The 20,083-nt window shown below is 36.9% G+C and overlaps 1 protein-coding gene across 1 annotated transcript in view; it reads left to right on the top strand.

The window, feature by feature from the left end:
* Window positions 1–3,768, top strand: part of LOC309977982 (serine/threonine-protein phosphatase 4 regulatory subunit 3B-like) — a gene marked incomplete at both ends in the record, with an annotated part of 31,289 nt that extends 27,521 nt beyond the window's left edge. The window contains 2 exons of the mRNA XM_082864357.1: window positions 2,523–2,644; window positions 3,571–3,768. Coding sequence (XP_082720483.1) covers window positions 2,523–2,644; window positions 3,571–3,768 — 320 coding nt within the window. The remainder of the gene's footprint in view (window positions 1–2,522; window positions 2,645–3,570) is intronic.
* Window positions 3,769–20,083: the final 16,315 nt, after the last annotated feature.

The following is a 20,083-nucleotide window of genomic DNA, read 5'->3' as shown; positions in this document are numbered from 1 at the left end:
AGTAATTAGAGGGAAGTAACTTTTGGTATGTATTTTCATGAACAAAAAAGGAAGCTGGATTCAAAATGTGCTGTTCTTAGCATAATTTTTTGTTTGTTTAGATGAGATGTGAAGAATCGGTCCAGTAGTATTCTAAAATAGTGTTCTCTAAGACCTTGGGAGTGGGTAGAAAAGAATACTTTCAACTGCCTAAACTGTGAAAGATACTTGGAAGTCATTTCCTGATTCATTAATAAAGTTGTGTCTGTCTTCAGAGCAGTGGGTAACTTTTAAAGTGTAATTTACAGAGACTAACAATTTATAAAAAATAGTGCTGAATGAAGTGGCGCTTAATATGTAGAAACCATTTTGGACAGTTTTTTAAGAAAAAGTTACTTGTGTCAAAGTACACACACAGTACATGAAGTTTTTTTTCTATAAACAGAAGTAATATGAAAGGTGCTTTATTAAAGAGTGAATGCAAGTGAATTTCTAATAATAAGTTGTAACAAAGAATTAAGTGGTTTTATTTTTAGAGGTGGAAGTTAACTGGGTCCATTTTTCCTGGAATTGCTTAAATTAAAGCAGTTTCTCCTACTTGAAGATTTTAGAGTTAATTTTAATTATGACCATGGTTTGAACAAGATAGACTGTGTAGATAGGAAGTATAGTTTTCCAGAAGACAGATATTTCTCTTGTATTAAAAATACCACTTGTTTTGTACCATTTGCTGATATTTATGCTGAGCTATACAATTCAGGAATTAAAAAGTGACCCTGTAATTCCAAAAATAAAAGACCATTTTAAATGTACTATTATGCCATAGGAGACACATCTTATGCAAAACTGAGAGATTGTTGTGTTAGAGCTACAAAAAGAGTGTATTCCTAAAACAACAAATAATCATTTCATCATCAAATATAAAGTTTGATAAAGTGTGGACATGACCTCAGGAGATATAATCAGACATTACTGAGGACATGACAGGGGAATGTTATCTGTAGTACACACATTTACATGCATACACAGAGTTTTATCTGAAAAAAATATACTTAACTCTTTGTTTTGATGGTAGTAGCTCCAGTTCCTTAGCAGAACAGATATTTACAACCAGACAGAGAAAAACAATTCTTTGGTGCTCTCTCTGCTTATTCTCTTCTCTTCAGCTAGTTTTAATCAGCCATAAAAAATGGACACTAGGAGGAAAAAAAAATGAATATTTGCATTTCTTGTTGTATTGTCCCCAGTGAGTGTGTAAGGAAAGACGAGGGAGGGCATAGCTGTAATGGGAAGTTAATAAAAGGTAAAAATAAAAACAAGGAAAAAAGAACAAGAAAAGAAAAACGAAAGAAAAAAAGGACAGGCATTCTCTTGAGCTGAGCTGTGTAACCTCCGTGAGCCCTTTTCTAGTCTCAGCAACTTAACATTAGGGAAACAACATGACAAGCAAAATGGTGCAAAGGCAGATTGCCCATCAGATGGCATAACCTACATTAAGGGAACATTTAAGAGGGCAGCAAAACACAGACGAGCAATCCTTACTGTCTGCACACTGAGTGAAAAATTGACCAAAATGTTCAGTCTCTGTAGAAAATGTGTGTGAGACGATACATGTCAAAAATGTTTACTTTCACCTTTAAGTTGTTAAGAAGTAATTTTAAAAGTCCCCTTAAGTGGATTATTTATGAAAAGAAGGAACAGTTTGGAATGGCCTTGTACTTACAACAAAATTCAGGTGAGCGTTTTTGAAGAGGTGCCCTGGATTTGTCAAGGTTTCGGCTTTAAACACGTGACTTCCAGTCACCTTTATGGCTTAGTGACTTTCTAAACACACCAACAAAGGGAGGGTGATATAACAGATAAAGCAAAAGCTTCATATTTAGACAGCCCTTGATGACAATGCAGGCTCCGATGCTTACCAGTTCCATGACCTTAGGCAATTTACTTATTTTCTCCTTTAGCCACAATCTCTCCATCTTGTCTTAAAAAATTAGAAACTATATATAAATTACCCAGAACATATTTAGTACTCAGTAAATAACTTTCAAAACTCATTATCATCATCAGGAGCAGTATAATAATTTCCAAGAAGATGGAGGATAAAGTCAGGTATAAGCCCTTATATCACAAGTTATGCTCATAAATCAATAATCCTATATTCTTGATCAAATTGATAGCAACATGATACATTAAAAACTAATGAGTTCAGTTCTGGTTGGCAGACAAGTCTATGTATATGTATCATGCCTTGCTGAGAAACAACTGAAATAAAGAGCATAAAAGTAGACAGAAAAATAAACCTTCATAGCAATGAAGACAGTTGGGTGGAGTGGTGTCTGAGGTGTTAACCAAAGAGTGAGAGATGTCAGGAGTGAAGGATGGGATTGAAATTAGAAAAGTAGGAGGGAAGATGGGGAGGGCATCGAAGATTTGTAAAAGAGGCAAGAGTCACTGAGCCCGGTTCCCCTTGTCCCATCCCAGCAAGCAGGGTAGTCAACTAGAATGTGTCCCTAGATAACAGCCCGAATGTCCTTGCCCTACAGCCCCTGAAATAACAGGCAAAGCTGAAGGCCCTGTTACGGATGTTGTTGCCTCAGAGTTAAGCCCTTCTCTTTGGGGTGTTGGAGGATCCAGGATGCTGAAAGCTTACCACCCGGAGGTGCAAGTCCGTGTTTTCAGGAGAGAGACATGTTAATGCGTGGCTCCCACCCAAGAAGTACAATCTCAAGACCATAAATGGAGCCCATGGAAAGAAAATCTTTACAACTGGCAGGCCTGTCAGGTGGTCCCAACACCAGTCAGGGAACACAGTTTGAGGATGCTAGCAGGTCAGCCTTCAAGTTCCCAGTTCAGTCACAAAAACAGCCTAGTCCTTGTTTTGGAGGGTTTGCTAAGTGCAGTCAATCCAGTTTTCTTGTTTGTCCATGCCACCAGCATGGTGGCATGACCTTAGTCCATCCCATGGAATGACTGAGATTAGGAGTCAGATGACATCCAGAGGGGTGTGTGTGATCATCCCCTGCTTCTCCTGATAGATCTCTCAGTAAGGTTAAGGGGAAGGGTGGTCAGAGCTGCCTAACTGGGGCTGGCAGACCCAGCAGTCAGTTAAACTGAAGACTCCTGCAGGAGTTTGAGGGAGCTGCACCAGAATGTTTCCCTTGGGGAGGAAGTCTCCAGAGGCAGCTCTGAAATACATGGGTCCTTAATGCCCCTTCCTCCCCTGTGCAACCCTGGGTGCTGGGTTGTTGCTCTTCCTCCGCCTCCACAATACCTGAGTGCCCCTTTGTGGTAACTATAATGTTGCCCCTTTTTCCGTTCATTCCCTACTCTCACCTAAACTTTTTATCTAGAAGGATCAGGTGTGAGAGGCACAGGACATTTATATAAAACCAGAATTAAGTTGGAATCATGTAGTTCCCATTTTTGCCCTGCTGCCACCATGGCTATACCAGCCAGGCTGGTCTGGGGAAAGAAATATGCATCACGCCCCGAAATGGTCATGACAGAACCCTATCTTTTCAAAAGAGGCCTATATAATTTCCCGTCCCTTTAGTCCTGATTTAACAACCAAATTGCCTTACTCTGATGTAGGGCTTCTCAACGTCACAGCTGTTGACGTTTGGGGCCAGATCATTCATGGTTGTAGGAGGCTTTCCTGTGCACTGCAGGATATTTAGCAGCGTTCCTGACATCTACCCACGAGATGCCAGCAGCACACCCTCAGCTGTGACAACCAAAAATGTATCCAGAGATGCTATATATCCCTCAAGGGGGCAAAATCACCCTTGACTGTGAACCTCTAGTCCAAAGATGTGTGGAGCTTAATTCAAGGGCTTCTCTTACTTTGTGGATATTGGGTCCACATCCAGTAGGCTGAGTCATCTTCTCTTTTTACCCTCTACCTGAAAGACCCCAGTACATACAAGGGTCAGGTACATAACATACTTTCATAGAAAGAGAATGGACTTTGCTTGGAATCACAGAGATCCCAGTTCTGCTTTTCACGACAAGTGTAATCAGGGCATCTTATTTGACACCTCTAATCTCAGTTTTCTTATCTGTAATATATGGCTAACCACACTGTTATGGCTGAATTGTGTCCGCCAAAATTCATATGTTGAAGTCCTAACTCCCAGTACCCAGTCCCATACAAATATATGGGACTATATTTGGAGACTTGGTCTTAAAAGAGATAAGTTAAAATGTGGTTGTTAGGGTGGACCCAACTCCAATATAACTGGTTTCTTTAAAAGGAAGAAATTTGGACACAGACATACATACAGAGGGAAGACCATGTGGAGACACAAGGAAAAGATGGCCACCTACAAACCAAGGGAATGGGCCTCAGAAGAAACCAACTCTGCTGACACTTTGATCTTAGACTTCTAGCCTCCAGAACTGTGAGGAAACAAATTTCTGTTGTTTAAGGCCCCCAGTCTGTGGTACTTTGTAATGGCAGCCTTAGCAAACTAATACAAATATCTAATAAGAAGAAGTTCTGCAAAAATGAAAGAATACATATCTTATGAATATCACAGAGTTATTATGATAATGAGTTCGAAAATGAGATATGACAATAGCAACTCTTTATCAAGTATGTGTTATATGTCAAGCACACCTTCTTAGGCAGTTTACCTACATTATTTCTAATTTCACAATAAACCTGCAAGGTTGATGTGATGACGAGGAGAGTGCACTTTGTAGAGAAGGAGAATGATTGAGTAAACTAAAGGGCCTCAGCCACTGTGCTCTGCAACCATTGCCCCTCTTTCTCCCAGGCCGCACTTGCTAGCCAGTGGTTAGCACGGCGTGGGTACTAAAACAGGCTTGTTCCTGGAAGAAGAGAAACTCCTCTGACTGGAGACTTTGACTTGAGGACTTTCTGAAGGCCTTCCTGAGCATTCTTAAACTGCATGGTGATCTAGGATGCTGCCATCATTCTCTCTCTCCGTCACTTGACGTCAGAGTGTATCATGATCCGACAGCTCTTCCAACATTCTCCAGCTTGCTCTCCATTGCCTCTCATTAGCTTTTCCCCTAATAAAATCCTTGCATGCTTGATCCTCTTATGCTGACTGTTTCTTGGAGAACCTGGACTAACACAGTATGTATTTTGACTCTATTTTACAGGAGAAATAGAGGCACACAGAAGTGTGTTCCCAGAGTTGCATAACTAGTACTAGTGAGACTATTCAGATATGTTTGTCTAACTCCATAGACTGATTCTGCTACATATAACGTGTCTTGAAATATATGGTGAAAGTACTTTAAACATTAAAACCATTATATGCACCTACCATATAATATATATTTATTAAAGTAGAAATCTGAAATCAATATCTCATGTCTTTGAACAATCTATGCACATAAATAGTAACAATGTCCCTCTTTCTGCTTTACCCACACTTCCAAATGTTAAGCTAACACTGCTTGAATTCTCCTCCATGAAACACTGTACTGTGCAAACCACTGTCATCACACTTACCACAAGAGTTGCTAAAGAGGTGACTGGTGAAATTTTCCCTCTTGCCTCAGAAGTCAAGACAGATAAAATAGCTAACTTTCACTGGGTGCTAAGCACCATGCTACTAAATACTTTATATGGGTGGTGGGACACATTGACATTAACCTTGGCGGTCCATATCACCACTTCTCATGCATTCGCTCATGCTAGAATTTAGTTGGTAATCTGAGAAAACTGGCTGGCATAGGGATTTACTTGATGTACTGAGATTAAATTTCAGCCCCATTGAAGAACGGAGGCTGGAAATAGAAATTATGTCCAATTATATACAACTTGAAATTAAACCCCTTGCATTTCAGAGTGTGTAGACTGAGTTTCCTAACCACTAGACTTGCACCAACTCATGTTCCTTTCTACCCTTCTATTGGATTGTTTTCATGTTTGTTTGTTTCTCTTTTCCCCTTTATTGCTTTCCAAGGCATTTTTTCAATTCTAATCTGGTAATTAGTTACCTTTAAATTGTAACATGCACACTTTATTTTATAAAGACTAAATTTAATCAGTCTCTCCTTCCCTGGAATAATTAAAGGAAATTGTTTTATATGCATAATCTCTCTATAGTATTTCATGTGATTGCTGTTCTGCTATATTTGCCACTTTTAGCTGTTTTCACTAGAAGGTTTTTCGTCTCCAAACTGTTGGAATCAGAAGCAAACCAAATTTGAGATACATTATTTCCTGCTCTCACTGCAATGACTAAAGTAAACAATTATGCAGGTAGTATTTGGAGAACGCTGCAGAAGACTACTTTGGTTGGAGAGTTACTATGGCAACCCTTCAGAAAAGGAGGACCTTATGGGCCGAGGAGCCTGATAAGCTACCCCATAATATTGGGTTGCTGTACACATTAGGTACCTGAAATCTAAGATCTATCATTCCTACAGTTTGCTCAGGAGCTCATCCTTATCAGTCTGATGAACATGAATTTGGTGTTCAACGGATTTTATATGACTATACTCATAACAAATTCATATTATAGTTATGTGTGTATGTACATAAAATATATACTATGTAACATTGATAGACATTTACTCTTTGTCTTTTCCATTCTCCCTCCATTTCCCTGAGAATTATTCTAAATTTCCAATAGGAAATTCAACTTCCAATTCTTAGCCAAGCACTTGGAGTGAGATTGACCCTACCCCATCACCAGCCCCAGGGACATATTAGTGTATGTATTCCTTGACATTTGCCACTGATACATGGATAGATATACAACAAAGACAGAGCAAATGAAATGCATAAGTTCTAGGAATTCTATGAGATCTACTTGAGAAGATTCTCTTTGCTGCTGGATGTAAATGAGAAATGTGTCGCTTTGGGAGCCGGTGGCAGCCATAATTTGAGAACAAGGGAAAAAACATACTGCAGAAGAAACCAGTAGCAAAGAAGCAAGGCAGATAATTGTATAGAGAGAAATCCGTCTACAATATTAATCCCTAAATCAAGCTGCACCTAAAGCTTTACTTTTGGATTATTGAATAACCAGAGAAAATGTTTCCTTTGTAATTTAAGCTGATTTACATTGGGTTTTCTATTATCTGACATATTCTGAGAATATTACAGGTGAACTCTGTTTAAGTGTCAAAGATAAAAATTAACTACAATGTTATTTTAACCGCTTCAGGGCACAGAGAAAAAGAATGTCCAAACACTTCAAAAATTGGATTGGAATTTTACTAGAAAAAAAACAAACAAGAAGATTCCCCAAAGAAAATTTTAATTCATATTGAAGCAAGTTCCTAAATAAAATACCACCAGTTGTAGCCTACCAGTACATCATGACTATTTTTCTAGTGAGTAAGGTGTTTTTTATATTACTATTACAAATAAAAATATTCATCTCGTAGAACACTAAAATAATTATAAAATTTAATACCCATTTCTGATAAAAAGTTAACACTTTCTTAACTGTGTGTAGCATGTATCCACAGAGATGATATGTAGCCAGTACGTACATACTGGTAAGGCATACTAGGTAGTGTACAATTTGACTGGTTGCTCAGTGCTCATTGATAGAGGTCAAAGTCTGTTGGGTAGATGCTGTAGTATGTTTTGAATTTCATTCCATTATACAAACTGGTGTGTGTTAATGTGTGTGTATTAATGTAAAATATGTTCTATATGTGTATATGAAAATCAGAATCATATTTAATGGTGAATCCTTAGGGAAATATCTATTATAGTCAAGAGCAAGATAAAAATACCACTAACCAGTCATTATTTTACGTTGAACTGTTGCTCCTAGCCTATCCAATTAGATAAGAAAGGTAGAAAAGAGAGCTATAAATTTTGGGAAGAAGAAAGACATATTATCTTTTTCAGATTTTATTATTGTATACTTTGAAGATCCAAAAGATCTGAAAAACAAAAAGAGAATTGAGTAAGGGTGTTGATTATACAATTAGTAAATGACAGCCAGTAACTTTCCCTTATCTTTTCCTTTAAGCACAGTAGCTACTTAAAATTAAATGTCTATAATAAATATAAGAAATGTGTAAAACCTATATGAATAAAGCCTTAAAGTTTCTTAAGACACATTAAATCCTTTACTAAGATTTTTAATAAAAATCCTTTAATAATAACATGCCTTGATTTTGGACAGGAAATTAGCATTGTGAGGAATTCCATTTTCCAAACATAAGTTCATTAATGTAACGCAATCCAAGGAAAAGTACTACGAGGATTTCATTTTTTTAATATAAGATTATTCTGAAATTTATCTAGAGATATTACTAGTTGAGAGTAACATGGACTTTTATGAAAAAAATAATGTTAGAGGATGACTTCTACTAGATATCAAAATATGTAAGTCCAATTTAATAAAAACCTTACTATACTGGTGCAGCAAGAAAGAAACATTTCAGTGAGAAGAATAAAATTTAGAGATATATTTATGGGGTTTCTCATATGCTAAATATGGGGTAAGCTAAGTTATGCAAACATGGTGTTGGTTCAGCAGTCTAGACACTAGCAGAAAAATGAGACTTTATCTTATATTATTAAAATAAATTTTACAGAAATACAATATTTCAAGAAAATAAATCACAAAACTACTACTTTATTTTGTGATTTTACTAATCATAGGTGGTAAAGACTTCTTTTTTCATAATGACAGGAAATCCAAGTGGTGACAAAGGGAAAGACTGATATATTTGATGACACAAAAATGTTCTGTGGTAGTGGGAAATAAGCCAAACATATATCTGTTTTTCTATGGGTTATACTTTCTTTTTTACAATCAATCAAAGAAGAAAAACATAAATGACTAAATTTACTGGTAGAAAAAACATAAATTAGCAGTTCACAGAAAATGAAATACCAAAAACCAGTAAACATGTAATCCTATAGTCTGTGGCAAGCTGAAAAAGATACGCTCCCCCAAAGATATTTACATCTTAATCTCTGGAACCTGTGAATATTACTATATATAAATAACAGTCTTTGCAGATGTGATTAATTCAGAATTTGGGGATGGAAAGATTTTCCTGGGTAATACAGGTTGGCCCTAAATGCAATCCCATGTATCCTTACAAGAGGGAAGGCAGAGGGAGGTTTGACACACGTACAGAGGAAAAGATAATGTAAAGGCTGAGCAGAGAAAGATTCGAAGTCTTAGCCTTGAAAATTGGGATAACGTGGCCACAAGCCAAGGAATGCCAGCAGTCACCAGAAGCTGGAAGAGGCAAGAAACAGATTCTCTCCTAGAGCCTCTGGAGAGAATGCAGCCCTGCTGACACATTGATTTCCCCCCAAGATGCTAATTTTTGAACTTTTGTCCTCCAGAACTGTGAGAGAATTTTTTTGGTTTTTTTTGTTATTTATTTATTTATTTATTTTGACCGTGCCGCACGGCATGCGGGATCTTAGTTCCCTGACCAGGGATCGAACTCGTACCCCCTGCAGTGGAAAGGCAGAGTCCTAACTACTGGACCGCCAGGGAGTTCCCTTTTTGTTGTTGTTTTAAGTCCCCCAGTTTGTGGTGATTTGTTACAGCAGCCACTGTAAACTAATCCATGCCCTAACAATTAAAAATATAAATTAAAATAACAATGAGATATTATTTTACATTTCTGGGCAAAGATTTAAAACCTTGGTGAAGTATGGTGATAGAAGAAAAGTGGGGTACTTTTATTCTATTCCCCTGCAATTTTGAAATATGCATAGAAAGAAACACAACCCTTGATTCATATATTATCTTCTTGGAATTTTTCCTAGTAACATATTCAGAAACCGTGAAGAGACAAATGTACCTTGATACTTACTGCAGCATTGTTTAGAGTAATACATTCTGTAAGTAGCTTAAATGTCCATCACCGAGTGACTAGAATTACACATTATAGCATACTATGCACATACGTTATATTATTTAAAATGAGATTTTTTTTTCTGAAAGGTTTTTCTTTAATTGAAGTATAGTTGGTTTACAATGTTGTTAGTTTGTGGTGTACAGCAAAGTGATTCAGTTATATATATATATTCTTTTTCATATTCTTTCCCATTATGGTTTATTACAAGGTATTGAATATAGTTTCCTGTGCTATACAGTAGAAATGACATGAGATTCTTTTGTCTCAGTTTCAGCTGAGGTCCTAACACTGGACAACAAAACAGTTGTTGCCAAAGTGAGGCACTAGTCCATTTATGCAGTTCACATAAAGAAGTTGTATGAAAAAAGGTTTTGTGACTCACACTTGAGACTTTAAATTGAAGTAAGGTAGAGAGAGAATTTCTTTGGAGATGTTTGCTATAGGACTCTCATACTTCTTATTTCTTCATTACACTACTCTTTGGAAAGAGAGGACAAAGGTGCTTTTCATTGCTGTTCTAGTGAGGGGGGCTTTATTTAAGGAAACGAGCTGAAGATTTTGAAAAATGTCCACTGAAGTTTGGGGAACACAGTGCCCTGGCGTTTGACTCATACCTGAGAGTTCTAAAGAGGCTGTGGAATTATCCAGAGAGAAAAGTTCTGTTTGCTATTAGGAGCAAACAGAACTTCCACCTACAGAATGCACAAGCCTGTGAGTGTGTTTTCCACAAATTGGTATGTTGATATGCCATCAGAGAGCTAAAGAGAAAATAGCTTGAAGCCATCTTAGCAGGAACTTGGCCCAAAATAGCTACCTGAAAGAGGGCAGGAGCTCCAGTCTGGAAAGTCTATGGAGTAGCTTACCAGACACCAAGGAACTTAAGAGCCATCACACATCATGCGGATGAATTTCTTAGAAATCCCTAAAATCACCCCAGGAGTAAATAAGCTGTCTTTGAACAGCTGGCAAACCCAGAGACTGCTGGCTGAATATATCTGTACTCTAACCCCACTCCCTTCCTGGAATGGCCGGAAACTATATAGCTAGTTAGGAAAAGAAGAGATGTGGGAGAGAGAGAGAGAAAACTGATTGTCTTTGCAGATATTCCCCCCGAAACCAAATCAAGTTAAATCAAACTTGGAGGTTCATCTTGGGAGGTTCATCACACTGAATAATTTATTATTTAAATGAGACAGGCATAGTGTCTAAAACGTACCAGAGGACTATTGCTATTAATATCTGAAAGTGACTGGAAAAGTTATCACTATTATCCAAGAGGCAGGCAAGAGAGTCCACAAAGCAGGTAGGACGGTGTCGACTGAAAAAATTGAACAACCTGAAAGTTGAGAATTACATTTTATTTGGTGGACAAGACTGAGGACTTAAGCCCAGGACGCAGCCTCTCAGATAGCTCTGAGAGACTGCTCTGAAGAGGTAAGGGAAGAGCCAGGATATATAGGAGTTTTTGCGACAAAGACCAGGTAGTAGTCAGAACATCCAAAGATTACCGTTAATTAAAGAAAACCCGGCATCTCAAGTTAAGGAATTTAGCGCTTTACTATGTATGGGAAAATGCAAGAGTCTGGACTCATTGAAATCATTCCTTTGATATGCACCTCAGCTGTCTGGAGCCAGTATCCTGTGCTTTGTCATCCTGCGTCTCTTCAGGGTGCACCCTCAGGGGGTGACTGAAGCGGCTGATTGCTGGGTGGCTGTAACGTGATAGCCTGATGGCTGCAACATCCTTTGTTTACTGATATGGCAGGCAACGTTTTTTCATTGATAATGGCACCATGGTAATGCTTGCACCCTATCAACCTGAACATATTCAATAAGACTGTTAAAAAAATTACAGAGTAAAGTTGATTTCAATATGTAGACCCAGGAAAATACCTCAAAGGTACATTTTAAGTACTGTAACAAAATATAAAATGGATGTAGAAGAATATGAATAGTAAGATCCCATATATGTACTTTTACAAACATGCACGTCTCTAATTGAAGATTTCCATAAGGAAGACAACAATGACGACGAAGACTGGCTGCTATGAGGCTGATGACAAAGAAGATGAAGAAGAGGCAACATATTCTACCTTTTGCTCCTACAAGATTGCCCCTTGCTCTGTTTCCACAGCACCAGCTTATTGCTTCTACTTTAAGAGGCTAGCCAATAAAAATAAAGTTCGTCCAAACCTCACATGGATTGAATACCAAGCACTGTTCCCGCTAATCCTTCTTAGTGGTTCCTTCCCCAGCCTTGGGTAGTATGTGCTCACGTGAATCTGCTGCTCAGTAATCAGCCGAATACTTAAGAGGTACCCCCTACAGATCTCCGGGGTTCTCTCTCTGTAGAGCTCCCTCATCTCCAATACTCTTTTCTGAGAATAAGAACCACCCTGGTCTCCCTGAACTGTCAGCTCCATCCCAGGGGCCCTCCAGTACCCTGCCTGGAAACTCTAAGCCCAAGAAACTCTCTCAGGACTAAGCTCAGGCAGTTCTAGGGTCTCACTTTGTTTGTGTCCCATCTCTCAAAACTATTAGGTATAAAATAGTCAACAAGGATATATTATACAAAACAGGGAATATTGCCAATATTTTATAATAACTATAACTGGAATATAACCTTTAAAAATTGTGAATCATTGTATTATACACCGGTAACTTTTTTGGGGGTGGGTGGGTGGCTGCACCACGTGGCTTGTGGGATCTTAATTCCCTAACCAGGGATTGAAACCCAGCCACGGAAGTGAAAGCACCAAGTCCTAACCACTGGACAGCCAGGGAACTCCCTATACACCTGTACCTTATATAATATTGTACTGCAACTATACTTCCATTAAAAAAAAAAAAGAATCAGTGTCCTTTTTTGCCTAATGTTCGGTGTCCTTCAACTGTTCGCTGTTTTGGGTTGTTGCAGGTGAGAAGATGAATCCAAGTCCCACATTGGTCAGAAGTGCGGCTCTAAAGTTTTTAAAGAAGAAGCATCAGGCAAACATACACAATAAAATTCTAAACAAAATGTAAAAGGGAGTCAAATCAAACACATATATCTTCCCTCTCATCCAAGAGGCTTTTGAAATGACAAAAAAGAAATCTCTAAAAGACTGAATCTCCAGTCTTCACCTAGTTAACTCTTCCTTCTGATCTCAGCGCACTCTTTCAGATTCGTTTCCCTCATCTCTCATTTCAAGGCTCTGTATCTTCACAATTCACAGCATATGCTTCAGGTACACATTTATCTTTATGTAAGCAATCATTTGGTTAATCTCAGTTTCCCTTCCTAGAATGTAAGCTCTATGAGGATAGGTGCCTAGGCTCTTTTTGCTCACTCCTCTCTCCCCAGTGTCTATTTGTTATAGTGGGAAAGAACAAGGAACTGGGTCTGTTAGATAACTTGAAGTACTGCAGGAAGATCAAATGTAGATAGAGTTGCAATGATGGAGAAATTTGAACAGAGAAAAATATTTCCTAAAGATAGGCCATCAAACGTATCTGCTAACATCCTCCCTAGAAGAACTTTGAAAAACTATGCACCCCCCATGTATTTTAAGTGGCACCTACATTTTTCAGCATAATTTGAAATCATTGTGAGGCATGGAATTTCTGATATACTGTAAAAATTGTAACTTAAAAAAACCCATGACATTATTTTAAAAATTGTAATCAATGGAACTTAAATGTCATTATGAGTTTTTACTCATCATCACCGTTAAAAAAAATACATGAACAAGATCTTTACATTTAGAGATTCTAGATTTTCCTCTTTCCCCAAATCGTCCTAATCTACTTCACGTCTGAACATAGTTTGTTGATCGCTGTTAATGGACAATTAACAAAAACTTAGAAATAAGACACTTGAGGCTACAAAGGAGTTCAAATTGAAGTTAGGTAACGAGAGCATGTTTTCCTTTTTCTTACTGGAACATTGTCTAAAAGGTTCACTTTGGATTATTTGATTCTTTGGGGAATTTTACCTTTGTTTAGTGTACTATTTGTTATTTATTAGGGTCTAGGCTTGGTGAAGTTACATGTTAACTTTTACAGATGGTATTCAGTAGAGATGCATTATTTCTCTCAGAGAAAATAATCCTAATAATTTATTTTTCCAGTAAGATATTAAACAACTTTGACTCAAACTTAGCAAATGTATTTCAGCTTGCCTCTCTTAAACTGACAACATAACCACTGTTTGAAATTGCTTTTGAACCAGCTTTCCCACATGCTGTTTTTCTCATTATTTCCCTCATTACTGAGTCAAATAAATATTTGACATGTGTTCACTTTATAACTTTAACTTTGGAAAGTTATTTTTGTGTAACAGCCTACCCTAAGTAAGAAAACGAAAATACTGAATGTACAAGGATTGAAATTTTAACATGTGTTTTATGCCTGCAGGCACAAGGATTTAAGAGCTAAAATAGGTCTTGTGGATTTATTTTTGTTACAGTGATGGTTAGTATACAATTGGTCAAAACAATCTAAGTGCATTGTACATTTTTATAATTATTACCAAATAAAGTTTTATGGAAACTATACTTCATAAAATATGATAGAAATTACCCTCGTTAATATCTGACAGCTAACATTTAATCTTTTATTAATGGATGGTAAAAAATATTAAGAATTTCACAAGATGAAATGAGTATTGAATGTAAAGGGAATAAATATTTCATAATATGATGATAAAGTAGGTTTTAACTTCATTATCAAAATCCTGAAAGAAATCACATAAAACTTTTATCTTTGAATTTTATCCAGTGTGTCTTGAAAACGTTCTGTGCTTCCAGTTCCATATGACAGTATTAAAATCACTAACCAGTACTGCTTTGGCGGCTGGAAGGTAATTTTCTTTCTGGCTAATGACTCGCCCTTAGGGATAAGTATTGAGAAAAGCTGAAAAGAGTTGCTTATATTCATATGTAGGAAAATATCATTTTGAGCATTCAGTATGTCTTACTAAGTCTTTCTTTACTTTTCTTTTGTGTGTCTCCTTCATAGGAGATGCGTTCCTTAACAATAGTCTAACGGAGGCGAGAAAGTCATTAAATAAAAATCATCATTACTCCTATCCTACCACTACCCTGTATCACATATCTGAATTCAGAACATTTCATCATGGGGCAAAATACCAAATTTCTAACAGATGGCTCATAACTGAAATATGTAGAAAACGGGAAAATACAGGAAACTTTATATGTTTATGCTTCCTTGATTCAAGTTTAAAGCCGGCTTTCCCTTTGCTGGTGCCCTGGAGATCTTCACACCCTGAGACATGATCCATAGCAGGACTAAGAGTGGGTGAGAATTGTGAAGAAGACACAGTATGTAATTCTGACATAAAGAGAGAGGAATTCTACTGTGAACTCAGAGCTCTCTCAGTCTAATCAGTTTCAAAGAAGTGTACATGTGGAAGGTGACTATTTGGGAATTTATGCCTTTAAAATCATTTATTCATAATTCCCTACCTCCAGAAAAGGTTTGGCTAACCTCCAAGGATGGATCATCTACAGATAGAAGGCTATTTGTCCAAGTCATTCACTGGGAGCTTCAAAGTAGAGAAACACAGAAAGCAGAAGTTGGCCTCTGGGCAGTGTTTTCTAAATTTTTCTCACGATAAGAATCACCTGGGGTTCCTGCTAGGCTTTGCAAATCCCCTGCCCTTCCCTGGAGATTCTGATTCAGTGGGTCTGGAGTGGGACTCTGCAATCTGCAGTTTTAACAAGTGCTCTGGTGATATTTGCACCATCCAAAAACAACACAGGTACACTTTGAGAAAATGTCTCAAGGATGTGGTTTTCAAATTTGGCTTCTCAATTACTGATTTAGGGGAGCTAAAAAAAAACCCACCCAGGTGCCTGGCTTACTTCAATTAAGTCAGTTTTCCAGGGGATAGAGCACAGCCATAACTTATAACTAAGACTTTTTAAAGCAGTATTAGGTTCACAGAAAAATTGAGGGAAACATACAGAGATTTCCCATATTCCACCTGCCCCCACACATGCATAGTATCCCCCATTATTAAAATCCCCTACCAGAGTGGTACATTTTAAAACAAAATTTTTATCGAAGTATAGTTGGTTTACAATGTCATGTTAGTTTCTGGTGTACAGCAAAGTGATTCAGTTGTACATGTATATGTATTCTTTTTCATATTCTTTTCCATTATGGTTTATTACAGGATATTGAATATAGTTCCCTGTGCTCTACAGTAGGACTTTGTTGTTCATCTGTTTTTTTAAGAGTTTTTTTAAACTTTTTATTTTATATTGAAGTATAGTTGATTAACAATGTGTTAGTTTCAGGTGTGCAGCAAAGTGATTCAGTTATACATATACATGTAGCTATTCTTTTTCAAATTTTTTTCCCATTTAGGCTGTTACATAATATTGAGCAGAGTTCCCTGTGCTATACAGTAGGTCCTTGTTTGTTAATCCATTTTAAATATAGTAGTGTGTACATGTCAATCCCAAACTTTTTACAATTGATGAACCTGCATTGGCACCTCACAGTCAACCAAAGTCCACAGTTTACCTTAGAATTCACTCTTGGTATTGTTCATTTCATGGGTTTGGACAAATGTATAATGACATGTACCCATCATTATGGTATCATACAGAGCATTTTCACTGCCTTAAAAGTCCTCTGTGCTCTACCTATTCACTCTTCTCCTTCTCCCCCCAAACTCTGGCAACCAATGATCTTTTTACTATCTCCATAGTTTTGCCTTATTCAGAATGTCATATAGTTTATATCATATAGTATGTAGCATTTTCGGCTTGGCTTCTTTCACTTAGCAATATGCATTTAAGGTTCTTCCATGTCTTTTCATAGCTTGATAGGTCATTTGTTTTTAGAGCTGAATAGTATTCCATTTTCTGGATGTACCACAGTTTATTTATCCATTCACCTACTAAAGGACATCTTGGTTGCTTCCAAGTTTTGGCATTTTTGATTAAAGCTGCTATAAACCCCAGTGTGCAGGTTTTTGTGTAGACAAAAGTTTTCAGTTTCTTTGGGTAAATATCAAGGAGCATAATTGCTAGATCATATGGTAAGAGAATGTTTAGTTTTGTAGGAAACTGCCAAAGTTTCTTCCAAAGTCGCTGTACCATTTTGCATTTCCACCAGCAATGGATAAGAGTTCTGTCACCCCACATTTTGTGTTGTCAGTGTTCTGGATTTTGGCCATTCTAATAGCTGTGTAGTGGTATCTCGTTGTTGTTTTAATTTGCATTTCCCTGATGACACATGATGTGGAGCATCTTTTCATATGCTTATTTGCCATCTGTAGAGACATCACTTTTTAAAGTTCCTCAGATGTAGTGCAAAATCTGGAATGGAGGATGGTAGCAAACTACTTCACACGGGCCAAATCTGTCCCATTGCCTTGTTTTATAAATGTAGTTTTATTGGAACATAGCCACACCAATTTGTTTATGCATTGTCTATGACTGTTTTCATGCTACAATAGCATGGTTGAGTAGTTGTGACAGAGACCATATGGCCTGTAAAGCCTGAAATATTTACTAGCTGGCCCTTTATAGAAAATGTTTGCTTACCACTGCCTCATATTTAAAGCAATCATCGTGGTCCTTTAAGAATTAATTTAGAAAGAGCAAGGGTAGCTGAGGCCTTGTACCCCGACTCAGAGAAACATGGCTGATAGCTTCAGGTTCTCTGTCAATATTGTTCTTCTTTAATAAGTGGTTGATTTACCAGGAAAGGGCTCCTAGTGGGGTCTGAGGGAAACAGAGCAAGGTTTGAGGTAACTCCAGACCTCTACAACACAGAAAGATACTTATTTATGAGATACATGTTTGGGACTGAATTTTACTCATGGCAAACTAGTATATGAATAGAATTCCATTGTCCAAAGTAGAGGAAGTCGGTTAAATACTTAGGTTTGGAATTAATCCATAGCCGAGTTTCCAACTGTAATGTAAATTCTACAGAAAATGTTCAAGTCTATATGAATAAACTGTAGTCTCTGCTGAAGCACACTATAGGGGTCTTGCATAAATGGAAACCATTTTTTTATATGGGAAGACAATATTGGTTATCAATTTCTCCTGTACTAATCTATAACTTCAACACAATTCAAAATGGGTTTACTTTTATCAATTAAAAATAATTGAAGCAAATATAAAATAATTAAGACAGAAGAAATTCTAGAGGAAAAATTACAAAAATAGAAATGAAGGGGGAGTTTCACTCCAGATATTCATTTTTTTAATCATGTCTACAATGGAATGTGTTGTTCACTCAGAATAGACAAATCACTGGAATATATTAATATATGAAAAATCAGATTTTTATATCAATTGGGGAAAACAATAGATTTCTTTCATTACCTCTCAAATATCATGAAAAGTGTTCACTAATCACAAGAGTTTGAGAGGAACCATATAAAAGCTAAATTCTATAACTTTAGGTTTCCTGGATGATGTGTGACTACATAGAGGAAGATAAACAAGGGCCTGGAAATCAATAGATAGCATTTGCCTATGACATGGTCAGTCTCAGACTGTCTAATAAATGATGTTAGAAAAATCTGTTTGGTATATATAGAAAAATAAAACCTGATCCCTGCTTTAGCAAATATAAAAAGATGAGTTCCAGATGGTTTAAAAAGCTACATATGAAAGACAAAATTATAAAGTTAGTATAGAATAATTTAGAAGAATATATTTGTCAACTAAGTTTGAATAAGGCTCAAAAAGCATCAGTCATGAGGCCCAGAAAAGGCTTGATTTAATTACATCAAGATAAAGGTTTGGTTTTTTTTCCCCAATGAGGGACACCCATAAAAAAGTCTAACAGATAAAAGATATTTCAACATCTAAAACTGATAAAACATAAACAGAGGATATAAACAGACAATTCAGCAAAGAGGATACCCAACAGGTGAATGAATATATGAAAAGATAATCAAACTCATTTGTAATAAAAAAAAGAAATTACAATAACAAGAACATATCACTTTACATTGGCAAAGAAGAAAAAAATTGCACATTGCGAGTATTGGTGCAGATGTGGATAATAGGAACCCCTGGGTCCTGATGTTGGGTTGTATTGACTGTTGCAAATCAATTTGTCAGTATTTAGTCAAATTAAAGTTGAATGTACTCTATGATTTAGTTATACCACTAAACCTATAACTGGAAAAAATCCAAATGTCCTCAACAGGTGAAGGGATAAACAAATTGTGAATAGTCACAAAATAGAATGATATTCTAATACATACTGTATTCGTTTCTTAGGGTTTCTGTAACAATGTACCACAAACTGTGTATCTTAAAAAAATAGAAATTTATTGTCTCACGGTCCTGGATACTGAAAGTCTGAAATCAAAGTGTCGGCAGCGCCATGTACCCTCCGAAACCTGTAGGAGAGAATCTTTCCTTGCCTCTTCTCAGCTTCTGGTGGTTTCCAGGCAATCTTTGATGTTCCTTGACTTGGAGATGCATCACTCATCATCTGTCATTACGTGGCTTTCTTCCTGTGTGTATCTGCACATAGACTTCTCTCTGTGAATGTCTGTGGCTGTGTCCACATTTTCCCTTTTTCAAAGGACACCAGTTGGATGTGGATTTGGCACCACCTTGCAGCTGTAGCACTTCAATCTCTGCCTCTATCATCACATGACATGTTCCTCATGCATGTGAGTGTCTCTGTGTCTCTTCTCTTCTTATGAGGACACTAGTCATAGTGGAATAAGGGTCCACCCTACTCAAGTACGACCTCATTTCAACTTAAATAATTACATCTGCAATGACTCTATTCCCAGATAGAGTCACATTCTGTGGTACTGGGTGTTAGAACTGCAAGATATCTTTTGGGGGGACAAATTTCAACCCATAATACACACTAAAACATGGGTGAATCTTAAAAAACAATTATTCTGAATGAAAGAAGCCTGACAAGAAAAATATATATATACTGCATGATCCTATTTAAATAAAATTTCAAGAAATTCAAACAAATGTTTAATAAAAAGGTTGCCTACAAAATGCGTCGGGGGCTGGTGTTGAGGGTTAAAGGATAGCTCATAAAGGGCCATGAGGAAACTTTTGGGGAACTATTCACTTTGAATATGTGCAGTACGTTCAGTGAGAATTATACCTTAATATTTGTTTAAAAATAGCCATAAGTTTTCATATTCCTAAAAAAGCATGAAGTATTATGCATTTCAGGATTCTAAATTTTATGCAGGCTTTGAAACTGTGATATAAAGAAAAAAGGCATAAAGATGTCTTAACTCACAATTTTT

This window comes from Leucopleurus acutus (genome assembly GCF_964270905.1).
Source record: "Leucopleurus acutus genome assembly, chromosome: X".
Taxonomy (NCBI): Eukaryota; Metazoa; Chordata; class Mammalia; order Artiodactyla; family Delphinidae; genus Leucopleurus; species Leucopleurus acutus.
The sequence above is the reverse complement of the archived record's forward strand: the minus strand, read 5'-3'. Positions and strand labels throughout refer to the sequence as shown.